General features: G+C 36.7%; 1 protein-coding gene across 1 annotated transcript in view; it reads right to left on the reverse strand.

The window, feature by feature from the left end:
* CPS1 (carbamoyl-phosphate synthase 1) overlaps positions 1–25,905 on the reverse strand; it is a 222,533-nt gene that overhangs the window by 84,542 nt on the left and 112,086 nt on the right. The window contains exons 8-17 of the mRNA XM_022567590.2: positions 23,926–24,015; positions 21,867–21,995; positions 21,207–21,313; positions 20,198–20,336; positions 19,483–19,560; positions 17,423–17,521; positions 15,652–15,747; positions 12,543–12,732; positions 11,383–11,540; positions 9,608–9,736 (exon numbers count right to left, since the gene is read on the reverse strand). Of these exons, the coding sequence (XP_022423298.2) occupies positions 9,608–9,736; positions 11,383–11,540; positions 12,543–12,732; positions 15,652–15,747; positions 17,423–17,521; positions 19,483–19,560; positions 20,198–20,336; positions 21,207–21,313; positions 21,867–21,995; positions 23,926–24,015 (1,215 nt within the window). The remainder of the gene's footprint in view (positions 1–9,607; positions 9,737–11,382; positions 11,541–12,542; positions 12,733–15,651; positions 15,748–17,422; positions 17,522–19,482; positions 19,561–20,197; positions 20,337–21,206; positions 21,314–21,866; positions 21,996–23,925; positions 24,016–25,905) is intronic.

The following is a 25,905-nucleotide window of genomic DNA, read 5'->3' on the forward strand; positions in this document are numbered from 1 at the left end:
GAATCATTGCGAAACTGAGGCAGTGGACTTCGGGAGCAACGATATATATGTTTTTTTTTTCCTTTGTCCCTTTTTGTGAGTGTGTATGTGTATGCTTCTTTGTGTGACTTTGTTCCTATAGCTTTGCTTTTACCATTTGTCCTAGGGTTCTGTCTGTCTGCTTTTGTTTTTTTTAGTATAAATTTAGTACTTGTTATTTTTGGTGGATTTGTTTTTCAGTTTGGTTGCTCTCCTCTTTCTTTTTTTCCTTTTTTATTACTTTTAAATATTATTATTTTAAAAAATTATTTTTTATTTTAATAACTTTATTTTGTTGGTTTTTTTCTTTCTTTCTTTCATTTTCTCTCCCTTTTCTTCTGAGCTGTGTGGAGGACTGGGTCTTGGTGCTCCAGCTGGGTGTCAGGACTGTGCTCTGAGGTGGGAGAGCCGAGTTCAGGACATTGGTCCACAAGAGATGTCCCAGCTCCACATAATATCAAACAGTGGCAGTTCGCCAAAATATCTCCATCTCAACGCTAAGAACCAGCTCCACTCAACGACCAGCAAGCTACAATGCTGCACACCCTATGCCAAACAACTAGCAAGACAGGAACGCAACCCAACCCATTAGAAGAGAGGCTGCCTAAAATCATAATAAGATCAAAGACACCACAAAACACACGAAAGGACGCAGACCTGCCCACGAGAAACACAAGATCCCAACTTATTCACCAGATCACAGGCACTAGTCCCATACACCAGGAAGCCTACACAACCCACTGAACCAACCTTAGCATCTGGGGGCAAGCACCAAAAACAACAGGAACTATGAACCGGCAGCCTGCGAAAAGGAGACCCCAAAAACAGTAAGTTAAAAAAAATGAGAAGACAGAGAAACACACAGCATATGAAGGAGCAAGATAAAAACCCACCAGACCTAACAAATGAAGAGGAAAGAGGCAGTCTACCTGAAAAAGAATTCAGAGTAATGATAGTAAAGATGATCCAAAATCTTGGAAATAGAATGGAGAAAATACAAGAAACGTTTAACAAGGACCTAGAAGAACTAAAGAGCAAACAAACAATGATGAACAACACAATAAATGAAATTTAAAATTCTCCAGGAGGAATCAATAGCAGAATAACTGAGGCAGAAGAACGGATAAATGACCTGGAAGATAAAATGGTGGAAATAACTACTGCAGAGCAGAATAAAGAAAAAAGAATGAAAAGAACTGAGGACAGTCTCAGACACCTCTGGGACAACATTAAACGCACCAACATTCGAATTATAGGGGTTCCAGAAGAAGAAGAGAAAAAGGAATGGACTGAGAAAATATTTGAAGAGATCATAGCTAAAAACTTCCCTAATATGGAAGAGGAAATAGTTAATCAAGTCCAGGAACTGCAGAGAGTCCCATACAGGAAAAATCCAAGGAGAAACACACCAAGACATATATTAATCAAACTATCAAAAATTAAATACAAAGAAAAAATATTAAAAGCAGCAGGGAAAAGCAACGAATAACATACAAGGGAATCCCCATAAGGTTAACAGCTGATCTTTCAGCAGAAACTCTGCAAGACAGAAATGAGTGGCAGGACATATTTAAAGTGATGAAAGGGAAAAACCAACAACCAAGATTACTCTACCTAGCAAGGAACTTATTGAGATTCAACGGAGAAATAAAAACCTATACAGACAAGCAAAAGCTAAGCGAATTCAGCACCAGCAAACCAGCTTTACAAAAATGCTAAAGGAACTTCTCTAGGCAGGAAACACAAGAGAAGAAAAAGACCTACAATAATGAACCCCCAAAAATTAAGAAAATGGTAATAGGAACATACATATCAATAACTACCTTAAAAGTAAATGGATTAAATGCTCCAATCAAAAGACATAGACTGGCTGAATGGATGCAAAAACAAGACCCATATATATGCTGTCTACAAGAGGCCTACTTCAGACCTAGGGACACAAAGAGACTGAAAGTGAGGGGATGGAAGAAGATACTCCAAGCAAGTGGAAATCAAAAGAAAGCTGGGGTAGCAATTTTCATATCAGGCAAAATAGACATTAAAATAAAGACTATTACAAGAGACAACGAGGACACTACATAATGCTCAAGGGATCAATCCAAGAAGATATAACTATTTTAAATATTTATGCACCAAATGGAGGAGCACCTCAATACATAAGGAAAATGCTAACAGCCAAAAAAGGGGAAATCGACAGTAACACAATCATAGTAGGAGACTTTAACACCCCACTTTCACCAATGGACAGGTCATCCAAAATTAAATTAAATAAGGCAACACAAGCTTTAAATGATACATTAAACAAGAAAGACTTAATTGATATTTATAGGACATTCCATCCAAAAATAACAGAATACACTTTCTTCTCAAGTGCTCATGGAACATTCTCCAGGATAGATCATATCTTGGGTCACAAATCAAGCATTGGTAAATTTAAGAAAATTGAAATTGTATCAAGTATCTTTTCCGACCACAATGCTATGAGACTAGATATCAATTACAGGAAAAAGTCTGTAAAAAATAGAAATACATGGTGGCTAAAATGTACACTACTAAGTAACCAAGAGATCACTGAAGAAATCAAAGAGAAAATCAAAAAATACCTAGGGCTTCCCTGGTGGCGCAGTGGTTGAGAGTCCACCTGCCGAAGCAGGGGACACGGGTGCATGCCCCGGTCCGGGAAGATCCCACATGACGCGGAGTGGCTGGACCCGTGAGCCATGGCTGTTGAGCCTGCGTGTCTGGAGCCTGTGCTCCTCAATGGGAGAGGCCACAACAGTGAGAGGCCCACATACCGCAAAAAAAAAAAAAAACAACCTAGAAACAAATGACAATAAAAACACAATGACCCAAAACCTATGGGATGCAGCAAAAGCATTTCTAAGAGGGAAGTATATAGCAATACAATCTTACCTCAAGAAACAAGAAACACCTCAAATAAACAAACTAACCTTACACCTAAAGCGATTAGAGAAAGAAGAACAACAAAACCCCAAAGTTAGAACGAAAGAAATCATAAAGATCAGATCAGAAATAAATGAAAAATAAATGAAGCAAACGACAGCAAAGATCAATAAAACTAACAGCTGGTTCTTTGAGAAGATAAACAAAATTGATAAACCATTAGCCAGACTCATCAAGAAAAAAAGGGAAACGACTCAAATCAATAGAATTAGAAATGTAAAAGGAGAAGTAACAACGGACCCTGCAGAAATACAAAAGATCATGAGAGATTACTACAAGCAACTATATGCCAATAAAATGGACAACCTGGAAGAAATGGACAAATTCTTAGAACTGCACAACTTTCTGAGACTGAACCAGGAAGAAATAGAAAATATAAACAGACCAATCACAAGCACTGAAATTGAGACTGTGATTAAAAATCTTCCAAGAAACGAAAGCTCAGGACCAGACGGCTTCACAAGCAAATTCTATCAAATATTTAGAGAAGAGTAACAACTATCCTTCCCAAACTCTTCCAAAATATAGCAGAGGGAGGAACTCTCCCCAAATCATTCTATGAGGCCACCATCACCCTGATACCAAAACCAGACAAGGATGTCTCAGAGAAAGAAAACTACAGGCCAACATCACTGATGAACATAGATGCAAAAATCCTCAACAAAATACTAGCAAACAGAATCCAACAACACATTAAAAGGATCATACACCATGATCAAATTGGGTTTATCCAGGAATGCAAGGATTCTTCAATATGCAAATCAATCAATGTAATACATCGTATTAAGAAACTGAAGTATAAAAACCATATGATCATCTCAGTAGATGCAGAAAAAGCTTTCGACAAAATTCAAGATCCATATGATAAAAACACTCCAGAAAGCAGGCATAGAGGGAATTTATCTCAACATAATAAAGGCCATATATGACAAACCCAGAGCCAACATCGTTCTCAATGCTGAAAAACTGAAACCATTTCCACTGCGGTCAGGAACAAGACAAGGTCGACCACACTCACCACTATTATTCAACATAGTTTTGGAAGTTTTAGACACAGCAATCAGAGAAGAAAAAGAAATAAAAGGAATCCAAATCAGAAAAGAAGAAGTAAAGCTGTCACTGTTTGCAGATGACATGACACTATACATAGAGAATCCTAAAGACTCTACCAGAAAACTACTAGAGCTAATCAATGAATTTGGTAAAGTAGAAGGATAAAAAATTAATGCACAGAAACCTCTTGCATTCCTATACACTAATGATGAAAAATCTGAAAGAGAAATTAAGGAAACACTCCCATTTACCATTGCAAGAAGAAGAATAAAATACCTAGGAATAAATCTACCTAAGGAGACCTGTATGCAGAAAACTATAAGACACTGATGAAAGAAATTAAAGATGATACAAACAGATGGAGAGATATACCCTGTTCTTGGACTGGAAGAATCAACATTGTGAAAATGACTATACTACACAAAGCAATCTACAGATTCAATGCAATTCCTAACAAATTATCAATGGCATTTTTCACAGAATCGGAACAAAAAATTTCACAATTTGTATTGAAACACAAAAGACCCCGAATAGCCAAAGCAATCTTGAGAAAGAAAAACGGACCTGGAGGAATCAGGCTCTCTGACTTCACACTACACTACAAAGCTACAGTAATCAGGACAGTATGGTACTGGCACAAAAACAGAAAGAGATGAATGGAACAGGATAGAAAGCCCAGAGATAAACCCATGCACATATGGTCCCCTTATTTTTGATAAAGGAGGCAAGAATATAGAATGGAGAAAAGACAGCCTTTTCAATAAGTGGTGCTGGGAAAACTGGACAGCTACATGTAAAAGAATGAAATTAGAACACTCCCTAACACCATACACAAAAATAAACTCAAAATAGATTAAAGACCTAAATGTAAGGCCAGACACTATAAACTCTTAGAGGAAAACATAGGCAGAACACTCTATGACATAACTCACAGCAAGATCCTTTTTGACCCACCTCCTAGAGAAATGGAAATAAAAACAAAAATAAACAAATGGAACCTAATGAAACTTAAAAGCTTTTGCACAGCAATGGAAACCATAAACAAGACAAAAAGACAACCCTCAGAATGGGAGAAAATATTTGCAAATGAAGCAACTGACAAAGGATTAAGCTCCAAAATTTACAAGCAGCTCATGCAGATCAGTAACAAAAAAACAAACAACCCAATCCGAAAATGGGCAGAAGACCTAAAAAGACATTTCTCCAAAGAAGGTATACAGATTGCCAACAAACACATGAAAGAATGCTCAACATCATTAATCATTAGAGAAATGCAAATCAAAACTACAATGAGATATCATCTCACACCATAAGAATGGCCATCATCAAAAAGTCTAGAAAGAATAAATGCTGGAGAGGGTGTGGAAAAAAGGGAACACTCTTGCACTGCTGATGGGAATGTGAATTGGTACAGCCACTATGGAGAACAGTATGGAGGTTCCTTAAAAAACTACAAATAGAACTACCATATGACCCAGCAATCCCACCACTGGGCATATACCCTGAGAAAACCATAATTCAAAAAGAGTCATGTACCGAAATGTTCATTGCAGTTCTATTTACAATAGCCAGGAGATGGAAGCAACCTAAGTGTCCATCATCGGATGAATGGATAAAGAAGATGTGGCACATATATACAATGGAATATTACTCAGCCATAAAAGGAAACGAAATTGAGTTATTTGTAGTGAGGTGGATGGACCTAGAGTCTGTCATACAGTGAAGTAAGTCAGAAAGAGAAAGACAAATACCATATGCTAACACATATATATGGAATATAAGAAAAAGAAAATGTCATGAAGAACCTAGGAGTAAGATGGGAATAAAGACACAGAGCTACTAGAGAATGGACTTGAGGATATAGGGAGGGGGAAGGGTAAGCTGTGACAAAGTGAGAGAGTGGCATGGACATACATACACTACCAAACGTAAAATAGATAGCTAGTGGGAAGCAGCTGCATAGCACAGGGAGATCAACTCAGTGGTTTGTGACCACCTAGAGGGGTGGGATAGGGAGGGAGACGCAAAAGGGAAGAGATATGGGAACATATGTATATGTATAACTGATTCACTTTGTTATAAAGCAGAAACTAACACACCATTGTAAAGGAATTATACTCCAATAAAGATGTAAAAAAAAACAGAACACTCCCTAACACCATGCACAATAATAAATTCAAAGTTGATTAAAGACCTAAATGTAAGGCCAGACACTATAAAACTCTTCGAGGAAAACATAGGCAGAATACTCTATGACATAACTCACAGCAAGATCCTTTTTGACCCACCTCCTAGATAAATGAAAATCAAAACAAAAATAAACAAATGGAACCTAATGAAACTTAAAAGCTTTTGCACAGAAAAGGAAATCATAAACAAGATGAAAAGACAACCCTCAGAATGGGAGAAAATATTTGCAAATGAAGCAACTGACAAAGGATTAATCTCCAAAATTTACAAGCAGCTCATGCAGCTCAATAACAACAACAAAAAAAAACCTCAATCCAATAATTGGCAGAAGACCTAAATAGACATTTCTCCAAAGAAGATATACAGAATGCCAACAAACACATGAAAGAATGCTCAACATCATTAATCATTAGAGAAATGCAAATCAAAACTACAATGAGATATCATCTCACACCAGTCAGAATGGCCATCATCAAAAAATCTAGAAACAATAAATGCTGGAGAGGGTGTGGAGAAAAGGGAACACTCTTGCACTGCTGGTGGGAATGTGAATGGGTTCAGCCACTATGGAGAACAGTATGGAGGTTCCTTAAAAAACTAAAAATAGAATTACCATATGACCCAGCAATCCCACCACTGGGCATATACCCTGAGAAAGCCAAAATTCAAAAAGAGTCATGTACCAAAATGTTCATTGCAGCTCTATTTACAATAGCCCGGAGATGGAAACAACCTAAGCGCCCATCATCGGATGAATGGATAAAGAAGATGTGGCACATATATACAATGGAATATTACTCAGCCTTAAAAAGAAATGAAATTGAGCTATTTGTAATGAGGTGGATAGACCTAGAGTCTGTCATACAGAGTGAAGTAAGTCAGAAAGAAAAAGACAAATACCGTATGCTTAACACATATATATGAAATTTAAGGGAAAAAAATGTCATGAAGAACCTAGGGGTAAGACAGGAATAAAGACGCAGACCTACTGGAGAACGGACTTGAGGATATGGGGAGGGGGAAGGGTGAGCTTTGACAGGGCGAGAGAGAGTCATGGACATATACACACTAACAAACGTAGTAAGGTAGATAGCTAGGGGGAAGCAGCCGCAAGGCACAGGGATATTAGCTCGGTGCTTTGTGACAGCCTGGAGGGGTGGGATAGGGAGAGTGGGAGGGAGGGAGACGCAAGAGGGAAGACATATGGTAACATATGTATATGTATAACTGATTCACTTTGTTATAAAGCAGAAACTAACACACCATTGTAAAGCAATTATACCCCAATAAAGATGTTTAAAAAAAAACAAAAACAAACAAACGAAAAAACTACAAAGAGGTATCACCTCACACCAGTCAGAATCGCCATCATCAAAAAATCTACAAACAGTAAATGCTGGAGAGGGTGTGGAGAAAAGGGAACACTCTTGCACTGTTGGTGGGAATGTAAACTGATGCAGCCACTATGGAGAACAGTATGGGGGTTCCTTAAAAAACTAAAAATAGACTACCATACGACCCAGCAATCCCACTACGGGGCATATACCGTGTGAAAACCATAATTCAAAAAGAGTTATGTACCACAATGTTCATTGCAGCTCTATTTACAATAGCTAGGACGTGGAAGTGTCCATCGACAGATGAATGGATATAGAAGAAGTGGCACATATATACAATGAAATATTACTCAGCCATAAAAAGAAATGAAATTGAGTTATTTGTAGTGAGGTGGATGGACATAGAATCTGTCATACAGAGTGAAGTAAGCCAGAAAGAGGAAAACAAATACCATATGGTAACACATATATATGGAATCGAAAAAAAAAATCGTTTCTGAAAAACCTAGGGGCAGGACAGTAATAAAGATGCAGACATAGAGAATGGCTTTGAGGATACAGGGAGGGGTAAGGGTAAGCTGGGACGAAGTGAGAGAGTGGCACTGACATATATACACTACCAAATGTAAAATAGATAGCTATTGGGAAGCAGCCACATAGCACAGGGAGATCAGCTCGGTGCTTTGTGACCACCTAGAGGGGTGGGATAGGGAGAGTGGGAGGGAGACGCAAGAGGGAGGAGATATGGGGATACATGTATATGTATAGCTGATTCAGTTTGTTATAAAGCAGAAACTAACACACCATTGTAAAGCAATTATACTCCAATAAAGATGTTAAAAAATTTTTTTTAAATAAAAAGATTGGGAACATCTAATATGCTAGAGGAAAAAAATGTATACCTCCACAAACATGTCTTTTCTTTAAATACATGATTCAGAAGTCCAGATGGAAATAGGGAACATTTGTATTAGATATGTTTCCCTTTTGGGGTTTTTTTTTTGGCAACTTTAGAAAAACTCAATCCAATTTGTAGACATGTACGTTTGTCATTGCAGTTATTAAAATACATTTAATTTTATCTGTTTGTTCTCAAAATCTTACGTCAACAATTCAAGGGCTCATTCTTTTTCTCTCTAAAACGTGAATAATGATAAAGGTATAAACTCTGCTTGATATTTACTCAGCACCCCTAAAAATAGCCATCACAATAATTCTGTCAGCTTCACATCCATAACTGCTACATGGAAAGTTACATAAGCCTCTTTGCCCACACACATATTCATTCATTCAACAAGCACTTACTGAGCCCCGGTATTGCAAGTCACTGCTCTATTCTGTGGGAATAGAGTGTGGGCAAAAGTCGCTGATTTCGTGAAGCATGATTTCTGTGTTAATTTCTAATTTATTTTTTGGAGCATATCTTAATTTTCAAGATCTTCCCTTTAATACTTAAGAAAAGGAGTATTCAGAAATAAAGTGATTTTTATGTAAATGGTAAGCACTCAGATTTCACTTTTGCTTATATATGTGTGTGGCAGTTGGCAGAGTAATCACTCATTCATAGTACTAAGAGGTTTATATTGTATATATGTTAAACACCTGAATTTGAGGTGAAGCTAAACTACTCAATGTGTTTTATTTCCCTTACCAGATGTCATCCATGTCTTATTGTTTCAAAAGATAATGGCAAAATGGGACATTATATTGTTTTTTTTTAAACCACTAAAATATATTTTAGCAAGATGGGTGTTTTGGAGCAGATTTTGTAGCAGAGGGAGATGGAACTGGATTGACTGTCTATCAATGAAATCAATAGACAGTACAGTAAAGACGGACTTTGGATTAATGCTATGTTCCAGTGTAAGTAATTGCACTGTATTTCCCTTTCAAAAGTGTCACCTCTTGGACAACAATTTAGAGATGTGGCAGTGATTTATAAACAGAGAAAAGGTTATTTCTTATCTACATAACTTTCTCTAATTGAAAGAGTATATCAGGGAGTTTTCTTGGCTGGTCAGAATTTGGTCTGCGAAAATACATACCTTTGTGCTGAGGTCCAGTAAGGTCTCCCTATTAGGACAGATGCCTGAGCCTAACCCACCCAGGGCATAGGCAGAACGGATCATCACCGGGTAGCCAATGGTGTCTGCCGCCTTCAGTGCATCCTCAATCTGTCAACAAGAACAAGGACTCAAAGTTTTAAAAGCTGACAGTAGAAAAGACCAACCAAGAGAGTCTGGTAATTCAGGTAAATCAGTTTATTTGGAAAAAATGACTATGAAAATGTTCTATTATTCCCTCATCTCCTTCTGAAAAACAAGTGTTATTTTACAAATTTTAAGTTAAATTTTAGAATTTTTTAATATACAGTGAAGGCTTTTTTTTTTAACACCTCTGGGGTAAATTTTATTTTGCAGTATAAAAAATAAAACAATGGCCAGAGGTGAGATAGTTGTCATTAATTTGAGAATGGGAGCTATACTGAATTTTTAAGTTCAGTTTAAAAGTCTTGGTCTCTTAACAAAGCAAGGTTTTCTACTACAGAATCTAACTTGATATTACTGCAGTAAGCCATTAGGAATATTATATAGGAAGAGATTTTTCATTTTTCAAGTTCAGTCAGAGAGTAGTCTCAGAAGCTTGGGATTTTTTTTTTTTTAACTTACAGAATACAGCATATGTTGGCTATATTTTTCTGTCATGGAATTTTATTACACTACCAATGGGGATGTAATTATACCTTTCCCATATGCCTATTTCTCATCCTAAGGAAGCAAGGACATAATTAAATCTGGCAATGAAAGAATAAATATATGGCAGGAGCTTTCCACATGTTCAGCAGAGCTATCCTGGGATTGTTCCTGATTGACAGCTTTGCAACATGCTATATACTTGATAGCATGCTTTTCTGAAAACATACATAGCCCATTTTTAGTTGTCCCAGCAGTACTTGCCTTATCCCAGAGGTTTTGCCTATTTCTACCCTGAGGAAGTTGCATCAGAAACTGATTCCAGTACCCCCATTTCACTGACTGAAATCAGGAATAAAGTCAGGGACAAAAAGAGATGTACAGGAAGCTGATCTTTTCCTGGCACCTGGTAATAGCCCATCAATAGGCACAGGATACGATGGAAAATGATTAAGAGAAATGCAAAACAATCTGTCCTCTTTAACCATCTAAGCCACAGGTTTCTCAGTCATAAATATTACTGATTAGATCCAGTGGCTTTTTTTTCTAGATAATTTTATTGTAAAATGTTTATTCCATTCTAAGAAAAAAAAAATTTGTTCGTTTATTTTTTGGCCATGCTGCATGGCATGCAGGATCGTATTTCCCCACCCAGGGATCAAATCTGTGTCCCCTGCAGCGGAAACACAGAGACAACCACTGGACCACCAGGGAAGTCCCTAAAAAAAAATTTAAATTCAACCATTTCCCATTTGCAGGACATTCGCACTTACAAAATGTGTGACTGATCCCAGGAAGAAGGTAAAAATTACTTTGGCATTGCAAGTTGATATGGTTCTTTGTTTTGATTCAGGAGATTTGATACTCAGGTCACATCAACCATTGATAAACCACATCACCTTTGAGATTATGCTTCCCTTTTCATAAAAATAAACTATTAATACCTGTCCCTAATGTTTTAGCATTGAATGCCACAATTAATACACAGTGTCTCTGAAGTAATAACACATTTCTGGAAGATAACATATACAAATATAATACTTTATTATTTTTAGGCATGACAAATCATTCTCTCTACAACGCAAGACACATAATGGTCCTGTTTCTCCAGAACAAAGATTTCTTACCGATTCCACTGCAAAGCTTGGAGCAATCTTTTCATTAATCTCATTTAGTTTGTCTGAGAACAGCTGTCTATCTTCTGTGGCCATAATGGATTCAACTGAGGTTCCCAGGACTTTCACACCATATTCCTTGAGCACACCTCTCTTAAATAGTTCCACTCCTACAGAAAAACAAAATAAATCAATTTTTAACATATCAAACTCTTATGTTTTCTATAATAGATATCTGAATACAACTTTTTTTTAAAAAAAATCTTAACTCCAAAAAGCCACCAGAGTCCACAACAGAATTGCACTTAGAGTAAAAAAATTTTTGAAAGAAAAATTCTGAAGACATTTTAGCAAAACATTTTGCTGGTGCTACTATTATGTATATTATCACCTTCTCCAAATGATTTTTATTATTCTCATTAATAAAAATCATAGAATTACAGTGAGCCTTAAGATTTTAGTATATTTCATTTCCTTCTAAGGAAGGTCTATTCCTATAATGAGCTTCTCTTGTGTAAATAATCTCAGTGATGTGGGTATCTATCTAGGTTAAAAATTAACAAAATCGTTTGTGTTCCCACTAACTTAACATCTAACTTTGGCTGTTTTTTATAGTTGATATACAAATTATATCACCAACTGCTTACCCAAGCTAGCCAGTGAGATTCTCGTCCATGATCTAATTCTGAAGGTTTGAAATATTTTAAATAGGACAGAGCATTGGACTCAGCAGATGCATGAAGGGATGGTAGAGAGACTGATCTATGTAAACATGAAAATATATTTGAAAGTCAAATGCCACAGGGCTGATACATAAGAGCACAGAGCACTTAATCAATGTTAAATCCCCTTTTTCACTCATAATAGTTCTCAGAGTTTCACTGGTAACAGAAAAGCAGTATCCTGGGACGGAGGAGGGGGACTCAAAACACCTACCCAGTCACCATGCAGCATTAAAGCAAAAGGTTTCTTTTTGTCCCCCAGCTGTTCTGTGAAATAAACTGGTAATGTTCATCATGTGACATTTTCAGGTGGCTGTTTACTAAGCTTCCTCACACAGCGGAAAACTTTTATGAACACACAGAGCACAACTGCTAAATAAATTCAAACAAAAAAATATTATATATAAGTGTGTGAACCAAAACTCTGCAATTAAACTTAAAAGAGCTCACCACAGTTCAGAGCTGTCTGGCCACCCATGCCTAGAATTAATCCATCTGGCCGTTCTGCCTTGATAACCTCTGTGACAAACTGAGGGGTGATGGGGAGGAAGTAGACAGTATCTGCTTGCTTTAAGCCCACTTCATTGGTTTGCACCGATGCAATGTTTGGGTTCATCAGGACAGTTTTGACGTTTTCTTCCTGAAAGAAACAAAAAGATCTAGAATCTTAATATATGGTCTAAAGAGAAAAATCATATTCAAATGAAGGGTATTAACAGGCAACAAAAAGTTATTCTGTGGGCTCTAGAGATCAGTAATGGGGCCAGTGTGAATGGAAGTTAAAGGATGACAAACATTTGGTAAAAGGAAGGAAGAAAACTGCTTGAAAATAAAACTATCCAAAAAGAGCTGGCTACCTCATGAGGATCACCCTGAATTCCTTGTCACTGCAGGTATCAAGGAAAGCTGGAGATGTTTTCTATAGAATTTGACTGGAGGTCCACAAATACTACTCAATTTTACAGCTCAGTCGACCTTAAAAGAATAAAATGTTCCAAATTTTTTTGAATGAGTAAAACATAAAATGGAAAAAAAGCAGCATCAAAGCTGCTTCCTTTTCTAACGTTTATTGAAGAACAGCATTGAGCATACGTTTTAAATGCAAGATAATGTGTTCCCTTCTAGCTGGGAGCACTGAGAGCCTTCTGCTGGTTTCCATTTTCTTTAGATTTTCATGCCTGCTGTAGTGCTTTGACAAAGACCATTATACAACTGTTTATACATATTATATAAAAAGAAAATGACCGTATGGCAAAAAATAAAAATTTGTGTGTGTGTGAAGATATTCATAGCCCTATCTCATTCCTGACATCTGGAGAGACCCCTAAAATAATTCTTCATGTAGGCTACTAAGGATAATAGCTTTATAGACCAGGATGAGGGCGACATTTAGTAAAATAATTATTATGAAATCCGGCCAGATGGTTCTTGTTTTTTTACCTATTAGCATGTCAATTTTGAAGTCTTCTAAAAACTCAACAAAATATTCATATGAAAGTATAGAAATCATCACTGAAAGCCCTACATATCCTTGGGGGTGTGGTGAATCCAAATGAAAAATTAAATATATTTCATACTACTTTAAATTCAAATAGTGCCTTAAAACTTGTAGTGTACTTTTTTGTTAATTTATTTGATTTTTATGGCAAGACTATAAAAGAAATTTTCACCTTACAGATGAAGAAACTGAGATTCAATAAGGTTAAGTGACCTTCCAAAGATCATACAGCTGATAAATGACAAAATTAGGGCTCTAATCCAAGTCTTATGACTCAAGTTCTACACCCTTTCCTCAATATGAGCCCTCTCTAAGATTGTAAAGAGCTATTTTTATAAAGAGTACTGTTAACAAAATATTGAATAGATACAGATAAGCAAATACATTTAAAATATGGGTTAGAATTTAAATAATTGAGTCCAAATGGAGAGCACATCATAAACAGAAGTTATAGACTGTCTCACTACTAGAGAAAAGTACCAATGGATAGGTATATTTGTTAAATATTTTCCTGCATGTGCTATACAATGAATATAGCTATTTTTATAAATCAAATTACATAGGAAAAGGTCCCGTAAATTCATGTGATGAGTGTCTATTCAAACCATTTTAGTAAATGTTACATAATTTTTTTCTAATATAATTCCAGCTATAATTTATGCATAATCTAAGTTTTTAAAAATACTCAGTTCATAAATTCATCTTTATTAACCTCTTAATCACAATACTATATCTAATACTTCCTATTCTTCAGTTCAAATCAATAACTTCACCTTTTGGATGTAATGCATATAAAAAATACAACCTATGGAAATATTAATTCTTTATAAAACTACCAAATAGGATAAAAAATTGCATGCTACTTAAATGTGTTCTAAACCCTTAATACACTTAGACTGTGTTCTAACCAATCTGAACCATTGGATACCCACTAATTATCTATCTAAAGATAAACTGAATCTTAATACAATGAAATAAAGCACACTTTGAAAAGGTACACAAAAAACATGTGTGCATGGGGTGAACATCCATGCGTGTATGGAGAAGAGTATTAAAAATAAAAAAGAATGGGAAGAAGAGTAAGGTAATTGGGGGGTTGTGTCTGCTTTCAACAGACATCTGTCAGGTGAATATATAGAATACTGAATAAAGCAAAGAAAAAAAGGAAAATTTTGGCCAACTGTTTCTCTTGTTGGTTGTCCTAGTCTCCTGCTTCCTTCCCTATGTTGCTCTCTCCTAGCCAGGTCTCTTGGTAAGAGTGGCTTGACTCCACAAAGCCTGTGGCAAGGTCGCAGAGAGCTCACATTGACTTTGGATGGCTTGATTAGCACCAAAATGGGGACTACCGTGGAAAATAAGGACACCAAAGAGAAGCCAAGTTAGCTCTTCAATAGAAATATCTTACACTTACAGTGTCAGTTTTCTAAAGGTTTATTTTACTATGATAAAGGTTGGGGAGATTTCGAGAGACTCCAGAAACAGGGAGGATATTCTTCCCAACTTAGGTATCAAGCCCTCTATTCCACTTGAAAATCCAGCCATACCTTCCTGTTAAGTCATCCAGTCCAAGTCACAGATGGGGGAATTAGGTGACCTGCAATAACTTCTAAAGCTTGAACAAAAGGCATTGTTTCCTTTGTTCCTCCAGCTGGATCTTCCCCCTTTCAACCAAAGAGATGCCTGAAGCATCCTGTAGAACACTTGAAGTACTTGAGAGCACCAGGGATATCCAAATTCCCTCTTTCACACAAAAGGCAAATATGTCTTAAAAGCTCACTGCCTCATTGAGTAACATCCATAAGTGTAGATTTATGTTTTCAATATAAATAGGTGATAACATAGACAATTCCGGAGATCAATCCAACCTTCTTAATTTGCAGGTGTGCACATTTAAGTTAAAAATCTTGTCTGTGATCAAACTTCCTTTCATATAAGATGTGGAAGGAAATTAATTATAGTGACTTTGAAAAGAGGTAGTGTCATAAATCTAAATTATAAAATACTAATTAGACTCATTAAAGGGAGTGTATATTAATTCCAGCAAAGATCAGAGTCTCTCACCTTCATGGCTTTTACAGCTTGCGATCCCGAGTAATCAAATTCACCTGCCTGACCAATGGACAGACCTCCGGATCCTAGGATAAGGACTTTGGAAACCTGCAAGCAATAAGAAGATAGCATTGCTTTTGTTATTAAGATGGGGAAATTAGTCATTGTTAAGTATGGGAAAGATAAACTATATTGTCTGTGTTTATGTGGTGATGTTTTGAAATATACATAATATATGAGTAAAAAGACCAACAATTTAAACATCTCTAATTTCAAAAAGGAATTTCCAAAGGTCATGGTTTTTTTCACTTAAGTAAAAACTTTTTGGAAGAGGTCTACATTTTAATTAAACATATATAATATATATATATACACATATATAAATATCTAAAATTAACTACATAAATATATATGGAAATGTATATCTATATGTGTATATATAATAAATATAATTTATATATATAATTTTTAGATAAAAACTCCTTAAAATTTAATTGACTAAATGTGTTACTATTCCATGGGTTTCTATTGGACAAAGAATAGGCATAAATACAAACAAGCCCTTCCCAACAAACGAAGAGAAAACACAGGAGGCAAGGGGACACAGGGACACCTTCATATTTACATTTTGCCTTTACTTTGCAGTTCAGCCCAGAAATATTTACAGAAAATACAGTAATGAAAAGATCATGTTTTGGCAGCATACTGAAATTCATACAAATTGTACATATGATTTCAAGCAAATAATAATTCTGCTTATTTTTTAACCACAACTGCGAAGCCCTTCAGAGGAGAAAAATGTTCTAGGTCACTGCAAGAGACAAGAACTTGGGAAACTTGTTTTGTATTTATGGAGTGCCTACTATGTGCAATGCAATGTAGAATCCCAAATTACACTTTTCCCTCACTATTTAAAAAAAGAAAAGCATCTGAAAAACATGAGTTGATATTTTGAGAAATACACTGTATGGTGGGGTGGCTTCTTTAGCTACCAAGAATCCACAGTTTGATTCCACATTGAGTGGCTGGATTACCTCCCATCTCTCCATCTCAGGAAAAAAGGCTGTCATAGAAATCTTTAAAACAAACCATCTAACTCAATTTATCATTTCATATAAACATATAAATCAATTCTATTTGTTCATAAAAAGAGGATTATATATATATATGTATATACTTAAAAATATACATACACCCTTCTAAATTTTATGTAATAATGGTGTGGGTGTGGGTGTGCCTTAACTATAAAGGAAATGTGTAGAAACCTTTCCATATTAAATACATATTCAAACAAATAAGGAGTCGAGTCTTACACTATATTAATCCTTATCTATTTGCTCTTTAGAGGTATTGGGTTGTCCAAAAGTTTGTTTGGGTTTTTCGTTGAAACAAAAGTTTCTATCATCTATAATGATTCTGTAGCCTGAACTGTATCTCAAGCATACATAGGGCTATGGTTTATTGAGTAATGGAAAATATATCAAATTTGAAACTAAATTAAACCTTATTCTCTATTAAATTATTTTCATTACAAATGTTCTAGAAGAAGTGAACTTTAAAAGATATGATTTTTAAATCAAAACATGAAGGTTCCAATGAACATCCAATGAATCATCTAGAACAGAGCAAATAATTAGATGCTAAAATGATGGGTGATTGCAATATTACCAATCATTTTTCATAGACATCAAAAAGGTTTACATCATTCACTTAAAAAAGAAGTCATCACACGATAGAGAAAATCCAAAATACATAAACGAAAAGGAAGCCCACATATACTGACCTCAACTCGAGATGCTACTAGGGCCGGCTTCGGTAGAACTGATGTAATTGTGGTACCTTTCTCCTTCTTTATCAGTGAGAAAAAGGAATCAAACAGGTACTAGAAAAAAAATATAACCAACTAGTTAGAAGCTTCAAAACTCACAAAATTCTCAGATACAATACAGTATACCCAGTTCAAGTTGAACTTTAGATAAGCAACAAATAACTTTTTAGGATGAGTATTGCTATGCAGTATTTGCTTTTTGGTTTTTTTGTTTTTGTTTTGCCAAAGCTGGCAAAACTAAATATTTACTACTATAAGAATTAGATCAAATAAACACTTCTAACTGCTCATGTCAAATCCTATTAAAAGAAAGTTTTCAATATAGGTATACATATGACTGATTCACTTTGTTGTACAGCAGAAACTAACACAACATTGTAAAGCAATTATAATCTAGTAAAGATGTAAAAAAAAAAAGTTTTCAGCAGAGAATGAACATTTCAAATAATGCCTTCTGAGAATGTCATTTTCAGCCCCTTAATTATGAATCATTTTCTTCTTCTAAATAAAATTCTAACTATGCAAAAAAAATGAAGCTATATTACTTATGCACCCTAAAGTTAGAAATAACTGGATTTTTAAATTTTCTATCAGGTCAAAAATATCTCTAAAGATTGTATTATGTATAAAAATATCTCTAAGGTTATTCTTAAACTTTATCAATGATTTACTTCCACTGTTGCACTAGAGGTGACAAATTTCAACAAAGATATTTATTTTGCAACTATTTGGCAGGACAGGAGAAAAAAAGAACTAAGTGATACTGGATATCACATATCTTAATTTCAGTGTTCCTAATCTGAAGTCCTACTATAGGCAAATAATTTAAATTTTAAGTTAAAAAACTATTAACATGCATTAGGCAATAGATATATGAAACTAAATTTTATTTTTGAGTGTCATCATGGGTAGGTAATGTGGTGACTTTGGCTATTAAGAACGATTCTTTCCTAATAATATTAAAACAAGAACAAAATACAAATATCTGAAAAGGCAACTCAGGGATGAGGAAATAGAGTCTACAATGGGAAAATTTTTATTCTCCTCTTTGTTTTACCCAGGTGTCTTTTCTGAGAGCATCTGCTGAGAAGGAAGAATTGTCAGCATTACTGCTGGAGGCCCTAGGGTATAGGAGAGGAAGAGTCACTTCAGACTTCCCAGACTTTTCTGAGTATCACCACAAGCTCTTGTTTGGAAAGATGTTCTTAAACATTGCACCAGAAGCTTACACAAAAAAGTAAAAATATTTAAATTAAAAACAAAACTCCTCTAAGCATTCCTTATGGTTCTCTTCTTAAGCCATCTGACTCGTATGTATGTGCACGTATACCCTCCCCGACACCCCTGACCTCCTTCCTGCTCCTGCTGCTGTTTATTCTCCCTTCATGGCTACGCAAACAGTTGCCATAGGGATTTTTGTGAAGTCACAGATGGGGGATTAAAATTTCATTTCAGTTATGAGAATGAGATAGCAAGAGGGAATTCATTTGCATAGTACCACAATTGTAAATTTCAGAACTAAATATATTAGAATGATACTCATTTAAATAAAAATCACATTGCATCCGTTTCTTAAGCACTTTCCCACTTTAACTGTTTAAAACGATAGAAATTTCCTCCATGATATTCATGGGGAAATTTTCTTACAATATGGGCATTATCAAAGCATTCTTTTTTTTTTTTTTCTTGCAGTACGCAGGCCTCTCACTGCTGTGGCCTCTCCCATTGCAGAGCACAGGCTCCGGACGCGCATGCTCAGCGGCCATGGCTCACGGGCCCAGCCGCTCCGCGGCATGTGGCATCTTCCCGGACCGGGGCACGAACCCGCGTCCCCTGCATCGGCAGGCGGACTCTCAACCACTGCGCCACCAGGGAAGCCCCAAAGCACTCTTTTTAAGAATGTTCTGTACGAAGACCACCCAGGTGATTATTTTCGTTTCTCAATTTTTCACATAAATATATTTCTGATTTAAAAAAAATTTTAATACATAATAGGCCTCATCTTTCTGACATACCTCAGTGTCTGTTGGCCCTGGGCTGACTTCTGGGTGGAACTGCACACCAAAGAAGGGTTTGCTCTCATGCATAATCCCCTAAAGGAAAATGAAACGGGAAGAAATTCCTTCAGTAGCAAAGAATGTCAACCAGGACTGGGTATGATTCAGTGGACAATAAAGTCCAAACTTTAAAAACTAAGTTAAAAGTTTGAGAACATTCTAAAAACAAACAGTACTAATACAAATAGGCCAATAAAGATTCAACTGGTGTCGTTCCCTTACTAAAAACAACTGATTTGGTCTACAGCCTTTGAGGCCCCTCTAGGCTCTGGTTCAGAATAAACTCAAATCCTCTTCTTTTCTCCAACTCCTAAATTACTTCTCCAAGGGTCTTCTCAAAGGCTACTTCAGTGCTAAGTGAGTCCCAGAGACCCACGTAGACTAGGCTCAAACAGACCTCCACCAATCATCCATTAGCAATGAATGTGTAAGACAGCCATTGATTAATCTCTCAAATTGTGGATCTTAATGAGTCAACCGATAAGAGAATAAGACAGAGAGAAATGACTTTTTAAAAAGCAGAGGGCTGTGGGAAATAATCTGTAACAAGAATTCTTCCACATACACACCCCAGAAAAGCCCACATAAACAAGGGAAAGGTAATTGTAAAACAGAGTATTAAAAGTCCTGCACTTCTCATCACACACTCAACAGGTTTACTGAGAGCACTTACCTCATTTGTTTGATCATTGACATTCACAAAAAGTGGTTTCCAACCAGCAGGAAGAGTGCTGTCCAGGGCATAGCCATGATTCTGAGCAGTAATGAAAGCCTGTCTGTTTGTGATATTCAAAACAGGCTGATTCTGCCCTCTGGAGGGAAAAGGGGAAAAAGAATATGGAAAAGGAAAAGTGAAGAAAAGAATATAAATGCATTAGTTGTAAAATAGTGAACAAGAAAAGCCTATTAAAATTCAAACGTTTCAATTGCTTAGTGAAAATTACTGCATGAGAAAAGTCATAGATGGTTAAGCCCAATAATTTTAGGAAAAAATTCAATTCAGGAAGCTTTGTTGTGTGTTAAATATCAGTTCTATTAAACTTCTGTAATCAGTTTGAGAAAAGGGGAATTGCACTCATAACAAAAAGCTAAGATTTGCTCACTAGCTTAACAGAGACACATATAAGCCACTTATTTTAAGGGAGCTACAGTAATTTTAAAGCCAAAGAAGAGTTCTTGGGGGATAATAAAGAGATAACTACTCAGTCCTGAATCAATCTGAATTATACTTTATGTGGAGGGTGGACTGTGAAGGAAAGTTCCATGTTGAATAAATTAACATCATTTGGGGTAAGGAAGTAAAACCAAGAGGAGCTGAAGATTTCTCGGTTCTTAAGTCACACTAGAGTTTTACAATGTTATCACTCAGTGCTCTGAAATCAAGCTTAAAATCAGAACAATTTCCCTTGGAATGTTATTTGACTGAGTATTATAACTTCAATGTATGCCAAGGAAAGGAAAATAACTTTAAACTACAGCAAAGTTATCGTTAGAGAAGGCTGCGTTTCCAAAATGCAATAAAAGTGGTATCAGGTAGTCAGACAACTGTGAACCATATAATAGTGTGCTTATCGATTTATTCTGAAGAAAATGGCACGTAAGTTCTCTAAGTCTTTTCGGTTTAGTTACTAACAGTATTTCAGAGCCAGTTTGACATGTAAACAGAAGCATAACTACCTTACCTGTTGGCCATAGACATTTTGTAGACTTGGGCACCAGCCGCCAATCCTGTTATTAAATTTCCTGTACTGATTCCAAACAATGGTTCCTTGCGATCGCTCTCCAAGATCTAAGTCAGGGAAAAATTTTATTACTCCAGAAGAAAGATTCCAAAACATGCAATCTCTGAAGGAATAAAATGAAGCATTCTTTTTTTTTCTGAATTTACAAGGTAAAGAGAATAGTAATTGAATAAAAAGTTAGACGATAAATAAGGACGGGATTGACAATTTGCAGCATTAAAGTTCAATAGAATGTACTTAACATCCAGACTAAACTACATCTAATTTAATATTTCTCTGGAACCTTGAAGGTCTTATAGGTCCCAAGTTGTCATTTTCCAGTCGTACAGACAACACATTTGGAGATTGGACACCAGCTCTCTGCACTCAAGGACACAATCTCAGTCACTTTGTCTAAAGTTCTTTGTTCTTCTTCCTGTGGAACTCTCTCCTCGTTGGTTCCCCCTATATACTATCTGTGCTGACATTGCCTCAGAGGTCACAAATAGGAGTACTAAAAAATTACTTGTATAAATAAAATATATTACAGCTTTTTCGGCCATGCAGAGCAGACTCTCTCCACTTCACACACAGACACAGGCTATCCCAGGTTCACTGCACCTTTTTGACATTCTGAATTAGTGGTTGTGCAAGAGCTGGGTTCCCAGGTCCACCAGCAATTAAAAGCCCATCATACTCCATCTTGGTGAAATCATGATTCCAGGGCACTACATGCACTTCCGCTCCTCGCTGGAAAAGAAACACAAGAATGGTCAATTTAATAACATTTTTCTTCGCCAAAGTGGTAAACCTTCTCTTGGCTAATTACTCCCGAAAGGGAAGGGAAACAGAGTCCACGATTCAAATAAATAATGCTGAGCAAAAAACTCTCTGTTGACTCATATTTTGTGTGATGTAAATGGACCCTAGGATAGAAAGTGGAGGAAAAAAACACTATTTACATTTTGATTCTGAAAAAATAGATAATGCATTTCCCCACACTTCAGGAGGTTGTAGACCTAAAGGCTTCATGACTGGGCACACAGGAATACAGTTTATCTTCCCTAGCTCTGGGAGAGGGAGTTGCAAAAGCGAAGATAAATTCCTTTCTCCAAAATTTAATTTGGTCCACCTCTCACCTTTTTCAATTCGGCATTTTTTTTTTTTTTTGCGGTACATGGGCCTCTCACTGTTGTGGCCTCTCCCGTTGTGGAGCACAGGCTCTGGACGCACAGGCTCAGCGGCCATGGCTCACGGGCCTAGCCGCTCCGTGGCATGTGGGATCTTCCCGGACTGGGGCATGAACCCGTGTCCCCTGCATCGGCAGGCGGACTCTCGACCACTGCGCCACCAGGGAAGCCCTCAATTCTGTATTTTTTGTCTGACCAAATTTTAGTGACTTCTTTCCTAGGGTTTTTTCATATTGTCTATAATACCTCTATTCTGATAGAAAAATTAGAACTTTTCTATACAAAAGTGGATGGGAAGATGTCTTTGATTATTTCGCTAGAAGCATTTCCTGATATAAGAATTTGAGAGAAAGAAGTTTCTTTGGAGGGGTTTCCAGGAAATACCAATAGAAAGCAGCATGGGGAAAGATCCTAATAAAGTGTGCATTATCGGGCAGTTACCACAATGAAGAAAAGGAGCTTCAGCCCACTGGGGAATTCTGAGAGCCAGTGTAGCACATTTCACCTAACAACAGCTTAGCAATGTGGCAAAGGAGCTGGGGAATTTATACTCTGTCATTGATTGGGGCTGCTCCAGGGATCATTAATTCTATGTCATTTCCTGCCTGCCAGCAGCCTCCAACCAACCAAAGAGAGCTCTGAGGCAATAAGATGCAGACACTTGCAATTAGAAGATGAACAAAATGCCTTAAGATGATAAAATGAGAGGGAGATATGGCTAGGCCAACCACAGCATCTACTATTTAAGGGTCCACGCACATTTTTGTTAATAAAATTGACCAGCATTCAGAATCATGATCTGGATGTTGGTGATATTCTATAACAAAAAAAGTGAATTGAAGAATTCTCCTTTACCCATGCTAATTTGGTGTTATGCAAATATATCTAGGGGTGGGGTGCATGTGTATAAGAGAAACAGAAAGACAAAGAGACAGAGGGAGACAGAGATAGAAAGAGAAGGAGAAATCCCAACAAAACAATGTTTAAGAAAACATTGCAATAATGGTTACATTCTCCTCAACTATTTTTAAGGTCTAATTTCAGTTGGTTCTCTAAGAGTTGATATAAAGCAATGTGTAAGTTTGTACTATATCAGGGCATAATCCCTACAAACATGTGGTACATAATAAATGTAACCCAAAGGGGGAGTTCTCCTACTGACTACCTTTTTGGTTATCTCTAAACCCCAAGAAATTGAGTGTGTCATGTCTCAGAATGTCCGTCAGTAAGTGAAAAGAACAGTCTTCATTTCCTTCTGTGTTTTTGTGGCCTTTGAGGTTTTTGTTTTTGTTTTTAACAGAAATCTACATCTCTAATTTTAACAGGAATAAATGTGTTATCTAATAGATCAAAGGCAACAAGAAGAGAGTATATCCCCTGACATTCTGACAGAATACACAAGCTTTCTCTGAAACAGATAGAGGAAATCAGATTAACACTAATGATCAATATTAGAAACCCCCAACCTTGAGATGGAACAAATTACTTACCTTTACTAGTAAGCGGATTACATTGTTTTTTATCCCACAGTCTACAGCTACCACTTTCGTGGGATTTCCTTTGCCATACACCTTGACATCCTGCCATTTTAAAAACCAGAGAGTAAGAGAGAAAGGTCCAGCTATGAGCAACACACCAATATCATAAACACATCTCAGGATGCTCTGCACTTGGTAACAGATGGACTGCTAACTACTAGGGAGTGGCTGGCAGTTAACGATCAATTTGTAAGAAAGGCACAGCAAATGCCACAAACTCTATCTTCTTCATGAGAACAAAGTACCTTTGCTGTTTTGTATAAAATGCTGAATACAGTAATAACAATTATCCCTAAGAAACTGGTTGCTTCCATAATTAACAAATATCTTTCCCATGTTTTGACTCATTAACAACCAGTAGCAATGGAATTTCCAAGTATTATTGCCTGATTCAGCACTAAACAGATGTAGTAATAGATATATCATGCTTTAAATACCACTTGATCCTCAACTTGCAATAAAGTTTGGATGAGGTAGAGCTGTTGTGCATTAGGCTTATGCAGTGGGGCTAATGGATAAAATCAGTCTGAGTCAGAGGACTTGCTAAGCTAGTGTAGACCTCTGGTCCCTTTAGGTTACTGTGCAATCATTTGCATTTAAATGGTAGACTTCATAAAAGGATCCCAGAGCATATCATAATCATTACCTATGTTTTAAGCACTGCTTGGAGTCAGATCCGTTTTCACAGGCATTTACCCAAGAAGTAGTTCCCCAAAGTCATAAAAGAAGAAATAATAGAGAGAGAGAGAAAGCCTAGAGGGCTGGATGCCCACACTGGTCCCAGCTTCGAGAGTCAGCTAGCACATTCTGAATTTAGAATGATTTCAAAGTTTGTTAAGGGTTTTAGATGAAATTTGCAATCTGGTGTCTACACAAACACACTATATACTCTCTGTACAGAATGACAGAAGTAAGCAAGACCTCACAGAAACTGGGATATATGAATTTGCTAGGAATCTCCAAGAGAGGAATATATTATGCAGCATTTTTCAACCTTATTTGACCACAGAATTTTTTTAAGGTGACTTTCTCCAGGTCAATACTTCTCACATTTGGAAAATCTAGACTAGATCCCCAAGGTAGTTCTAAACTCTAAAATTCTATAAAAATAGCCCTCTATCATGCTGTGTCTCAAACAAAATCACTTCATAGGAAAATATGTTAAAACCTCTTTCTCCTATTTGTCTAAGCCACCCTGCTGTCTCTTTTCCTGCTGTTACTGCTCAGGCTAGGCTTTCACGAGTTTTGTACTAATTAGTTGCAATAACTTTCTAGTTATCTGCTCTTTTATCCAGTTTACTTTGCTCCAAAATGATGCCAAATGCGTTCCCAGTAGTCTCCAAGTTAGCTGATTTATTTAGCCAACGACACTAAACCATCTAGCTCTAGCTCCGTCCATCTCCACTCATCTTTGGCCAAATGCGAGAACCTATATGTGTGAACCCTTAGGTCAGCCACACCAAACTACACATAACTCTTCAAAGACACCGTATCGTCTCATACTTCTGTGCCTTTCAACACATGCCATTTCCTCTGCCTGAAACGAAGTTCTCCTTGTTCTCCATCTACCGAATTGCTCCTTATGCCTCAGAACAAGCCTAATTCCTCTGCAGAACCTCCCCTGATCCACCTATTTCATTGGCTGTTTCCCCACACATGCCTTTATGGTACCTCATGCACATTCCAAGGACAGCATTTATCACAGTATTCGCTCCATGGTGCCTACTTGCTTGCCTACCCCACCAATCTCTATGGTCCCCAAGGACAGAGGCTGTAGCCCAAGAGACTCACAACTACACTAACAGATATTCAATCAAAATCAACACATCTTTCTAAGATGTATTCTATACCTTCCTGTAAATATACAATAAACATATATTACTTTGGGGTGATACAGTCATCATCCTGAATACTACTCTTTGAACTGAGCTA

This window comes from Delphinapterus leucas, chromosome 8 (assembly GCF_059928025.1).
Source record: "Delphinapterus leucas isolate spDelLeu-1000000601 "Yukka" chromosome 8, BTC_Dleu_Yukka2, whole genome shotgun sequence".
NCBI classification, from domain to species: Eukaryota; Metazoa; Chordata; class Mammalia; order Artiodactyla; family Monodontidae; genus Delphinapterus; species Delphinapterus leucas.